Source organism: Melanostigma gelatinosum (genome assembly GCF_949748355.1).
Source record: "Melanostigma gelatinosum genome assembly, chromosome: 4".
NCBI lineage: Eukaryota > Metazoa > Chordata > Actinopteri > Perciformes > Zoarcidae > Melanostigma > Melanostigma gelatinosum.
Genome location: NC_136637.1, coordinates 18360177 through 18372400, shown reverse-complemented (window position 1 = coordinate 18372400; position 12224 = coordinate 18360177). Strand labels below are relative to the sequence as shown.

General features: G+C 41.5%; 1 protein-coding gene across 1 annotated transcript; it reads right to left on the bottom strand.

Moving 5' to 3' along the window:
• Nucleotides 1–6319: 6319 nt before the first annotated feature.
• Nucleotides 6320–11642, bottom strand: LOC306776094 (regulator of G-protein signaling 5-like; the record flags this gene model as incomplete). The annotated part of the gene is made up of 6 exons (XM_079266679.1): nucleotides 6320–6604; nucleotides 10432–10623; nucleotides 10758–10924; nucleotides 11097–11158; nucleotides 11271–11354; nucleotides 11599–11642. The coding sequence occupies 6 exons, from the start codon at nucleotides 11640–11642 to the stop codon at nucleotides 6320–6322; spliced, it is 834 nt and encodes a 277-aa protein (XP_079122805.1).
• Between the last annotated feature and the right edge of the window lie 582 nt (nucleotides 11643–12224).

Below are 12224 nucleotides of genomic sequence, written 5' to 3'. Positions count from 1 at the left end.
CTATGGTGTTTCTGACTGCCGAGTTCACAAGCTTGAAGTGTAGTCTTAAAATATCAAGAACCAACTGGATTACCTAATTAAAAGCATCATAAGGAGCAGTAAGTCAAACTACAGCAACAGCAAATACAAATATTTTCCTTAACATCTCATTACGTTGCTTTTTAGATTTGAATCCAATAACAGGGTGCACGCTTAAGTCGCTTTGCACTTTGTTTGTTTATTCGCTCCAATATGGCCTGCACAGACAAGGCAAGCATGCAAAGCTACATAGGGGGGTTTGCTTTTATTACAGAATTTCCTGGAAGCCAAAGTTCAGGAAGGGATGGGGTTTTGAGTCGCTGTGTACTTAGGGCAACGGCAATAGCTGTACCGCTGATCAAATAAACTGCCACCAGTTGGCATCCAGGTGCTTTGTTTACCACGCTGACAGAAGCTCTACGCTCAATTTACAGAGGTAATGGCCAGGAGAAAGCTCAGGCAACGCCATAAAATACTGTTTCTCAAAGGTAATGGGCACCAAATGGCACAATAAAGAGATATATTGCATGGAAAGGCAGTTCATTGCAATTAGCATCCTGCCAAACACGTGATATGCAGTAAGTAATAATCATGTTGTGTTTTTACTTGCTGTACTGAGCTCATCTGCACGTTTTTGCGCCAATCCTGGGCTAATCTCTGAACTTTGTTATGACTCCTTTGCTCAGATTACAGCGACGCAGACAGTTCTCGTGACATTTCACTCGATTCCCACTGGTTAAAGGTCAACAATGGGAGCTGTGAGATAAACATTGCAAAGAAAGGGGGCTCTGGAGGAGAATGTGAATGTGTGTGAATCGAAGGAAACAAAGTCTCACGGTGATGTCAGCAGCAGGGGTTCTGTGGTAAATAATTGGGCCTTACTGTTGTCATTTCCTTTTCTGGACCCAGATCAGTTCTGTTCAAGGCCTGATGCTCTGGCCAACACATTACGGATGTGATGTCTTTTTTTTAATAGGCTCCGGTCGGCAAAACACATCCAGTGTGCACAATCTACTGACACGCATCACTCATTGCTATGCAATTGCATGTCTTGCTTCTAAGCAGGCTTGAAAATGGTCCAAAAGGCGTCTATGTGGAGAATTATCATGTGATTATATAACACCATACAGTTCTGTGTTAAGAAAAAAATAGAAATTCCAGTTCACGTTTTCCATTTAGCCCGTTCATCGTCTTTGTGCAAAGTATTTTTTAAATCTATTGTTGCCAAAGTAAGAAATTCCCCAAAAGGGCTTTTTTAATTTGCATTTTATGATCGTGATCTTTATTTTAGTTGCATTCTAAAAAAATCTTCTGACACATCACAATCATTATTTTCGCTGAGACAGCCCTACAATAAGATGGTTAATAATAGCTCATGCGTACTTTGGGTTTCTGACCTTACAACCAAAATAAATATATTCTGGGTGCTGGTTCAGTTGGAGACAGGTGCACCCTGCATCTCATCGAATGCATGCATGGATATTCTCAGCCCCCAAGACCATGATCAGGAAAATCAGTTCTAAGCAATGGTTAGATACATGTTTGAATGTTCTTGTAATGAAACTTATGTTTAGTTTTTACAGAGGCACTGGTAAGCTCCACAGTCATATTGGGTCTGTGATTGTGTCCTTCCGCTGCAACACATTCTCACTCAACTCATCAAATACCAAAGCTTGTTCATTGCCCTAAGCTAGTTGTTTTTCCGTCAACTTACGCAACAAAAGTACTTGGTTAGTATTACACAAAGCAAAAATGTCTTACATAGAACAACTACATTTGTTCAGCAAACTATGGGAATTACGTAAAACAAAACTATGGTAACATCTGTCAGCGATGACTTGGTTTCATGCAGGCCTTGAACAGAGGTCTCCTGGGACAAACCTGGGAGAACTTTCTCGCCATTCAAGGTACATTAGTTGCTCAGCCTGTGTAATAATGACATGGGTGGGTTTACATTGGAGTCAGTTGAAAGCCCGGTGCTTCGCATGCAATCGTAAAGCTTGTCCCGGTGCATCGGAATCAGACGGCGAGGGCCACTGACCACGCGTCAGTGTTTGACGAGTTTGGAGTGAGAACTGGTTGTCCTGTGAATACCTTTCAGTCTGACTCAAAGAATTCAGCTCCAACATCTTCATTCCTTTTAGTATAGTGAAAGAGAAACACAGATGTCAGGGAGCCGATTAAAATAAGAACATTGAGTGCTTCAGTTCATTTCCCAATGCACAGGATATGACATAACTATCCCGTGCATTGTGATAACTGTGATGCTAATTGCTGATACGATAAACATGTACAATGACAGGGAGGGAGGGAGAGAGCACCATGGACTGATTGGATTAAGGCATTCAGGAGATTTTGTGGATTTTTAACGTTAGCCTCAGACTCATCACTTTATTGGTGTCAGATCTGCTACAAACCCCCGTTCTGGCTTTCTTGCTATGGCGGCCGTGCTAAACCTGGCAGGATGATGAAAAAGGTGTCCAATTTCTCAGTGCCCCGTCTACAGAGGAAATTAAATCACTCTTCCCACAGTATCATTAATTGGCAAAGGCTTTTCTTGTGAACGTGGCTCTTACAAGGGGTCAGAGGGCAGCTGAAAGGACAGTGTTCTCTTGAATAGCAACAGATTTTTCTGTTTCAGAATTGTGGCCTGAACATGAGGATAAATAATGAAGCATTCCTTATCATTCCTGCCTTAGAGAAATAAATTGCATACTTCATTTTGAGAGAAAATGGATTTTCCATTGCAGAGGTCAGCACTGAATGCTCACAATTTTATGTAACAGAGCTTACACGAGCTAAACCAATAGAAAATAAGATGAACAGTGTCCCGCTGAACTCCTTTTGCAGTGCTACGTGGGCTTTCACAAGTTTACAGTTTGGATATCATTCTAGCTTTTGCTGAGTTTCAAAAGGCAGCAAAGTTTACAGCCTCATAAAACACATGGAAATGCATGTGTTGGCAGATAGACATGTCCAACCTCACAAGTTATTCCTGTGTATTTTGACAGCTAAATACCTTCAACATCTCTATCGGATCAGATAAACCCCAACTTTAGTACAATAATGTTTATCACAAGCAATTAAATAAAGTGTGTTTGGTTTTCAGAGATCTGGACACGAATCAAACAAACACAGAAAAGAAACAGCAAAAGCTTGAGGCGACTACGGTTTCTCTGTGTGCAGCTCGTGAACGGAAGAGTCTGCAGTCACATGGTGGAAACAAGAACTCATTATGTTTTCCACATTGCGTCACGTTGTCATGTCACATTATTTGTTCACATTAAGGAGGGGTTAATGCACCGAGTAGCACTTCAAGAGGTTTAATCTGTTGACTGTCTCAGCTCTGAGTCACATGACGTAGGCCCGTGCTGTGTATGTTACTGTATGTGCAGCCAATGGACTCTAAGATGGGAACTCATACTTTCATAGGTTTCAATGTGTCGTCCTTGCTCTGAAAAAGATGAACAAATTGTCAGCACAATTGATCTACATTTCCAGAAGTCTTCCAATAGATAAAGCCTAACGAAGTACTGTACATCAAGGGCACACTATTTTGTGCATTTGCATTTAATTATGAAATCCTGAGGTGTGGACTTAAACCATATGATCGAGGAGATGAGGAGGCGCACAATTGTGAAATGAGAGACTCTGTATGTTTTAATCTAAACTTTGGGCTCTGTTTACAAAGTCAGGCAGGCCGTGTTGCCTTTTAGTGTCCGTTAGTGCATGTGAGCGAGCACCACTGGTTAGTTCAATGCAGAAACATAACACCCTCCTTTCAGTTCCCCCCTCAGGGAAACACTGTTAGCTATGTCAGCACTTTTGCCGTTGTTTGCACTGTTAGCTGCGAACCATGAACTTAAAAAGTGACGGACTACACAGCGAAAGTAAATTAATATTTCAAATACAGAGGTGACTGCATGAGATGGCAATGGCAGGCTATAACCTGCCGAACGTGACCAATACTCCACAGATAAGTCCAAACATGGTTCTTCAGTTATTTATCTGGGACGATACGCAATAATTGGTATTATGATAGAAATGCACCAGACAGAACCAGCTGGCTATTTTTTTTTACTGCAGTTCACAGTGGTGGTTGATATTGAAAGTGAAAAAAGAAATGAAGACAACATCTACTAATACGTTATTAATGCACATATAGCATGACACAGCTTGCTGATGTAGATTATGATTTTCCAGACTGATCTGTGAACTTTGCATGTTTTTGGGACTACCAAATGATAAATTCATTGCAATTAATGTCATGACCTCATTTAAACTCTATCAAAAATAAATGCTCTCTAATCCTGCTTTGATTCACATGTCTGACCGAGTTCAAACTCTAACGACAGTTGGCTTTTGATCCGGAAGTGTTGCGGCGCAGAGCAATACATTCTGACGAACACACAGCTCGATGTGAGGTAAGGAATCAACGAGCATTCTTTTGTTCCATTTGAAACCGCTCCAGATCAAGAGATGTGTTGCAAGGCCCACTTTGGTATTGTGCAAACATCTGGCACGAATTATTGAAGCGTCTAACAGCAGAAATACGTCAACATTTGCATGCTGGTAATCGACGTGCGATCAAGATCGTCAAAGAGTTCAAAGTGGTGACCTTACGAAACACACACCCTCCCTCTGAAATAAGCGTGGAGCCTTGCCAGAACAAAATGAAAGGCTTAGACAAAGTGTTAAGGTTGGCCCAGGTGAAAGATATAATAAGAGCTGAAAAATGGTCATCTTAACCTTAGAGTGGATCAATATGCAGCAACACTCCAACGTCAGCTCAATTACCTCATCTTGATAGTGGATTGCTACACATGTTTAAACAAGAGTGAGTGACAGATTGTTTTTGTAGAGCTATAATGTAGACATATGGTTTCATTTATCTTTAATACATCATTTGTCCTTCTATATTCTTTCTACAATTATCTAAATAGTTGCCTTATGTTCAAAATGTACTGTACAGTTTGAAAATGACATGACCTATACCCAGATCCTTTATGTTCAAAAGTACCCAACTAATTGTACCGAGGAACAGAACGGAAGATGCATCAGATATTCAAGTGTCGAGCCTTTATTTTTTTCCAAGTCTGAATGTGATCCTTAGAGCACAGAGGAAGTGAACCCCAAAGAACTGAAAGTCACTCGCACAGTTTCCACAAGGGACCCACACAAGGAGATTTCCCACGCTGGGACTGTAATATGCTGTTGCGTTCTCGCCCACTCATCTAATATGTTTATCATGTATCCTCTCCAACTGCACCTCGTCTCCTGTCACATCCTGCTCCTTGATTCTTACTTTGTTGCAATAACACAGCAGCAGACATGCACGAGGGGATGTGAGGGACATCCTATGGGAGGAAAAGAAAGCACCTCCACCCACCAGGGGGTCCAGGCTATGAGGCGCGTCTGTGTCGGGGAGACGCACAGCACATGTCCACTCCTGGGGGAGATACTGAGGAATGTGCACATTGGGGTCATCTACTGCTCTCGTCTTCGTGGCCACAAAGGGGTTCAGATCAATGTTTTCTTGCCACCTATTTTAAACTCTAGCTCATGCAGCCATAAGTGACGAGGGCTATCAGGGTTCTGAAGGGTTCGTTCTTGTGATGAACATACAGTATGTGCTCTCCAGTACATTGGCTCTGTTAACAGTCAGTCTGTAACTGACGTTTGGGACATGAGCACATGTCCTATTTTTTCAAGTTCATTTCTACTTTTCACTCATAAACATCAATTATTTATATGAGAGGAATTCGTTAATATCTCCTCAAAGTTAGATTCATGTTTTATTTGACCATGTTTGTCCTAAAAGGTCAAAAGTCAGATAAACTAAGGAGAAACAAAAAGACAGGCCTGTATGTTCAGGTTTATTCACAGCGTTTCACTGCCCCCCGGTGCTGTAGAACAAACACTCATGCAGGCAGTCAGTGCTGCTTTATCACCCCTGGAAAAACATTTTCAATCTTTTTGCTGAGACTCAGTGTTGCTCAAAATTAAAATATAGAAGTCAAATGTTGAATAATTATTTTTAAGTCAGTGGTTCCCAACCTTCTTGGCTTGTGACCATTCAAATGGAGTAATGTCGACGATGCATTCATTGGAATTTGATTGGTGCGATTATTTCTTATGTTGAAGATATCAGTATTTGGGTTATTTGTGATGTGTTGTCTATTTACCAGGTGTAAAGAATCTTTTTCCACCCTGAGAGGTTCTGTGTTTCTGTCAAGGGAGTTCAGGGCAGGACCCAATAGCAGACCACGAGACAGGATTCAGGTACAGAACAGACTTTATTTTACGCTGTACAGAAGGCAGGATCGACGGTGTGGTTACCCGTGGACCGACACCGGAGGGCAGGCAGATCACCTGTGTGGATCCCTTGGTCCGACACAGAATGACCTGCAGGAATGACGGTGGAAGACGGTACGGGGTTGAAGCGGGTGAAAGACGGTACGGACTGGCAACCCAAGACTGCAGGACCAGGGATAAGAATCAGAATCTGGTGTGTGAGCTTGCAGCAGGTAATCGGCTGGAGTGTCCGCAGCTGTGCACTAATCAGGGGTGTGGCCATGGGAGGTGTCTGGAGGCAGAGGAAAAACAGAGCACATGGCACACAATAACAAACAGGGGAATGACAGAACACATGAGGAGAGGAGATCAGGGGAAACAGAGGTAACACACAACGGGTCAGACAGGGATCCTGACAGTTGCAACCAATATTCCTGACTAACTAAAGGCTTTGAAAGGCACACTGTGTAGAATTTAGTGGCAACCAGCAGTGTGGTTGCAGATTGCAACCAACTGAATTCCCCTTAGCTCAGCCCTCAGTTTTCAAGACTGTAGTAACATTTTGGTGTAACATGAACATGACTCCGTGAAGAGGACCTGCTCCCTATGAACAACTCATCCTAAGTCAACGGAAACAACGATTCTTAGTTTCAGGTGATTATACACTAATGCAAACAGTTATGAATAGTATATTAAAGCTAATATATTGCCCTAAATGCTACACACTGTACCTTTTCAAATAACTATGATTCTGGCTCTGTCTAAGACTAAACGTTTCTGAAGTAGTATCTAATTGATGGCCTTGATTATGGGCGTGTGTTGAATTTGACTCTTGTCGTTTTATCTCAACCCCCTGTTTGTTCACCACTGGTATGAAAAGACGAACTTATTTAATCCTGCATTTATTTACAAATTTCCAGTAGTTGGCAAAGTTAGTGATTACAACTCAAACCACTAGATGTCAGTGTCAGTTCATTAGTATATCTCACACTACTGCTGTTGGAAGTACAGAACATGAGCAGTGCAAGACCACCCACAAGACATGCAGAGACACATTTTATCGGGACACATGTAATCTCTTTCTGACTTAATACCCACAATGATGATTTTATAGAATGAAATTAACATGATTGAAACATTTAAAATGACTTATTTTAGTAACCATGAAAAAACACAATTGAAGCCTGTGTTACAAAACAAACACGTATAATGTGCATTTGTTTGAACGCACAATTTTTTCTGTCTAATGTTGGAAATGAAAGACAAAATAAACTGGAGCGTCCTACCCTGTGGAGTAGAGGTCAGCTGAGTGTTAGCTTGGAGCACTATGAGTGCTATGGGCATGAATGCAACTAAAAATGGTACAATCATGTTATTGTCCTTTGCACTCAATTTGGCTTGAACAGCATGTGGATAAAGCTGTGACTTTTTATAATATGCGCTATACTTATACTTATATCTATATTAATATATAAATGTAATAACACTTTCTATAAGACTGATAATCAGACAGATCTAAACCGGATGCAAGTGGCAGAGGCCTAGTGATCTGTTTTATCATTAAGGAAAGCATTCATTCAAAAATAGTCCAATTGGAACTTTATCTTCAGAGGAAAGTAGTTCTACTGTTCACAGAGATGTTTGTGGTTTAGTGTTTCTGGAAGTGAATATTGCCGTCAGCATCACAGGGTCTGTTCACTCCAGTGATGTGGTGTGGTAGAAATCTCTGGAAGGGATATCTCAAAACCACAGCAGATACAATTCAGTAAATCATCAAAAAAACGAACTTAGGTCATGTGCTTTCCCCCCCAAGTGACCTCTTATGAGTAACAATGTTCTAGCTGGGCAAAACGGGACGACTTCAGGATGGAAGAGAGCAGGGTTCGCGTTAGGTTTTTGATATATATATATATATATATATATATATATATATATATATATGAACGATGTATTTCCCTTTTGTCAGGGGGGAAGCTGAGAAATAGACTGACTTCAGGTCTTAGATATTGTAGTTTCTATATGAAAGGGTTGGTAATCAGACAGGTGTTTACTGTTTATCAGTCTCACACAGTCTGAAAATCCCACCTGTCTCTGCCTCACCTTGCATTCTGCCAGTAAAGGTCTAAACAGACCAACATTAGTTACATTCATATAAATAAATGAAATTATTGTCTGCTTCTATTTAGCAGTTGGTCCATGTTGTCCATAATACAATGCAGCACTACAAAAAATTGTTTAAAGCTGCATCAATTCCTTGTGGCCATTAGGGGGCAGATGAACTCAAACAAGCTGACAGATACAGAGCCACCACTTATCACTATCTAGAGGCTATAGCTAACATGTTAGCAAACAAGTGCCTACTTTCACATCCATTATACAGGGAGCTCAATTAATATTCATTTGGATTCACATTTCTGTCTGCAAGTTCAATATTCGCTCTACTTTAAGCTCTGGTTTGGTCTTCACCATCAAAGAAAAACATTCAACTGAAAACGTCTGTTCACGCAACTGTGAATATGTTGAGTGCAGTACAAGCTCATAACCAACATTTCAAGTGCATTTAGTTCTTCTCTCCCAAGCAAGTGCCTTAGATGATTGTGAAAATTTGCCGTTTATGTAAAAATAATGCATTTCCCTCCAAATATTCATGGCAAAACGTACAGAGTAAAACCAGTTGGACAGATGGCCATTGACAGGATAAGATCTAGGTAAAATGGTGAGTATGGAGAGGGAGGCAGCATTATGAGACGTTCATATGCATCAGGCCTCTGGACCAGCTGTTGTTCACCTGACACTGGCTCCACTCTACACTGATGACATCTGAATACACAAAGTGGACATTCAGCCACATTTTGTACTCTGCCTGCTGCTGAAATGCACTCTATCAATGCAATGATAATAGCCTTAGATAACTGTAATCAATGTCACTGTTAGCTATAAGCAGAGGGGGCTTTTGTATGATCCTTTGTGTTTCCTACATGCTTGGTTTGCAGACAGCAGAGGTAGCAGCTTTGCTCTTATTTTTATGTGGAGTTGATGGCTTGTGCAAACAGCAGCACGTAATAATAACGCTTTATTGCTCTTCCTATTGCGTTAATGCTGTCACATAATCTCTCTCTGCTTCCTGTTTGCTCGAGAGCTCTTTCTCATTCACATATGGGACAAAAGCGCCGGGCAGACGGATGTTGTCATTGTCCGATGAGGCAGAGCAGAGCGTGTTTCCAAGGTGAATAACAGTTCCACACAACATCAGCTGCAGAAGGCCTCATGATTCACAGCAAATATATCGTTCGGTCATGTGAATGATTTAACAAGCAGACTGAGATGGAGTTTGCACGTCATTGTGCACATAATACACCTGACATATGTTTACATTTGATGTTTCATCTAGGTCACTGGGTTGAGTATGTGAGATACGTAAAATACTGCTGGTGTCAGAAATATCATAGTTAACGTGTTTTCATAAGTGCTACTGTGTCATATGTAAGTTTGTCCTGCTCAGCAACTCATTGTAAATTCCAAAGATAAAAAAATAAATACTTAAACCATGTATTTCTTTCAATAAGGACAACACAATTTAGCATTTTTCTTCTTCAAATAATTTACTTTATTTGCTGTTATGTAAAAAAAGACAACAGTGATATAAATATTATGATATAATTTGCACATTTTCTCATGTTTAGTAAAAAAAAGAACACATTTCGCAGGCAAATAAATACGAATAAATAAGTAAGTACCTTACATGCCTGTTAATAAACAGTGTAAGACGTTGACAGAGAGACATCACAACCACAAACGTTTGCCTATTGGCAAATAAAAGAGTGCTTTTCTCCTTCCCTCCTGTTTGATTGTCACTCAGACTGTTGCACTTTCACATGATGTCCAAACATCATCTGTGTTCACTCAACAATCCATTTAAGGCATCAACCTCCATTCTCCTTTTCTCTTCAATCCTCGGCGTCTACAGAACACGCGCCATCCACGGCTGCTCTCGTGGCGATCTGTGCGTCTGCACCCGCAGAGTCCAGCTTCATGGTGCAGCAGATAACGTCATGCATCTCTTGCCTTCTCAAACCTTGAGGCAAACCACAAACGATCCTCTATGGAGAGAGTTCACACCTTCTTGGTGGCCTTGGCGTTTGGTTTGGCTTGGCACACTAGATCCCTGTAGGTCGGAGAGCGGAGGAAGCGAGGGTAGCAGTCTTTGGCCATGAGCATGTAGATCTTGTGCTGGGCCGGCTCGAAGCAAGAAAGTGAAGACACCAGCATGTTTGCTCTGGTGATGTCACGAGTTTCGTGGTCGATGTTAATCTGGTGAAAAAAAGGACAAGGAGAAAGAACCAGATTAGTTTTTTCCCCCCATCTGGAAAGTGTGTTTTGGGGCCTCATCATCTAACTTTAAGGATGCAGATTCTAATCCTCTGCTGAGGTTGGTGTTTCCTTACCTCCCGTGGCGCGTCGTTGCCGATGAATTCATCGTAGATCTTCTGGGCTTTGGCTGGTAATTTGGTAGTCGACTTGGTTTTCCTGTAATCTTCACAGGCAAAGTAAAACAAAATGTTCTCCTCGCTGAACTCAGACACCAGGAAGGCAGTGAAGGCACACAGTCCATCTGAGGAGAGAGAGACAATTTGTTAAATTGAATTACTTACTGTACATAATGGTCCCCGCAGGGGCTGCTTGCGTCTGTATGCGTCACGACAGTATGCGATTACTGGTATTTGCACGTGCCGTTTAGTGTGCAAATGTGTCAAAAAATGCTATAAATCTAGATATTTACTTACATTTGCTGGACAGGAGTTTTTCAAAGGACTCTTTCCACCTAAGGCATTCCTCCAGGTTTGGCCTGAAAACAGATGAAGCAAGATTAGATTTCACCCAGAATTTCAACCAAGGACACAGTGAACAATGTAAAGTGAAGTTGTAGGAACATATAGCACAGTTTGTGTGATGCTTACTTATTTTGCCCTATTTTGCAGCAGGATAGATTCCAAGTGGATTTTTGCAGAATGCTTCCCAGCATTGCTTTCAGCTCCTTGGCCCTGTGAGGAAAATAAAACAGGTTAGACACATTTTTCCCAAGATCAACATTGCATACTGGCAAGCCATTACTGTGCAGTACAATTCACCACACAGAATCCACACGAAGTCTAAAAATAGCATAAACTGAAACGGACTCTTTTAGCGTCTCAAATGCTCTCACACAGATGCACAAAGACAGAGCTGTCCTCCATATCCTGCAATGAAACATCAGCCAAGTAAGTGTTTGCATGAAACTCCATGTACCTTTCCAAGCAGCCGGTAGGCAGCGATGCCAGTCCTTTGCACATACTGTAGCAAGAGGTTGGAGCCGGTAAGGGTGGTTTCTCGAGCAGGTGGCAGTTAAATATCCTTTTGGTAAAGCTCAGTAGGGAGCGAGATTGTCTGTGTCTGAAAGCCAGAGCAGAGGCTTTATAGTCCCACCGCCCCTGCTTCTGACATGTCATCAGCCCTCTCAGCCAATCACAGAGAGGTTGAGAGAGAGAGGTAGAGAGAGAGAGAAAGGGTGGCGAAATGATAAGTCGCTGATGTTTTTCTTGCATGTCCCTGAAAACACGCCACAGTAAATCTTTTGGTGTTTTCATTTCACCCTTCTCCTTAAAAACAACTAATTTACACACATGACAATTCCAGTGATGTGAGAATATTGTAGCCAGCTGTTAGATAATTGTGTACCTTTCAAAAGGAAGGAATATTCTTGAACTTGGCACAAGTAAGCTCACAGTTTTTTCCTCAGACATTGAATTCATGACAATCCTCTCTCTCACACACACACACACACACACACACACACACACACACACACACACACACACACACACACACACACACACACACACACACACACACACACACACACACCTACACACACC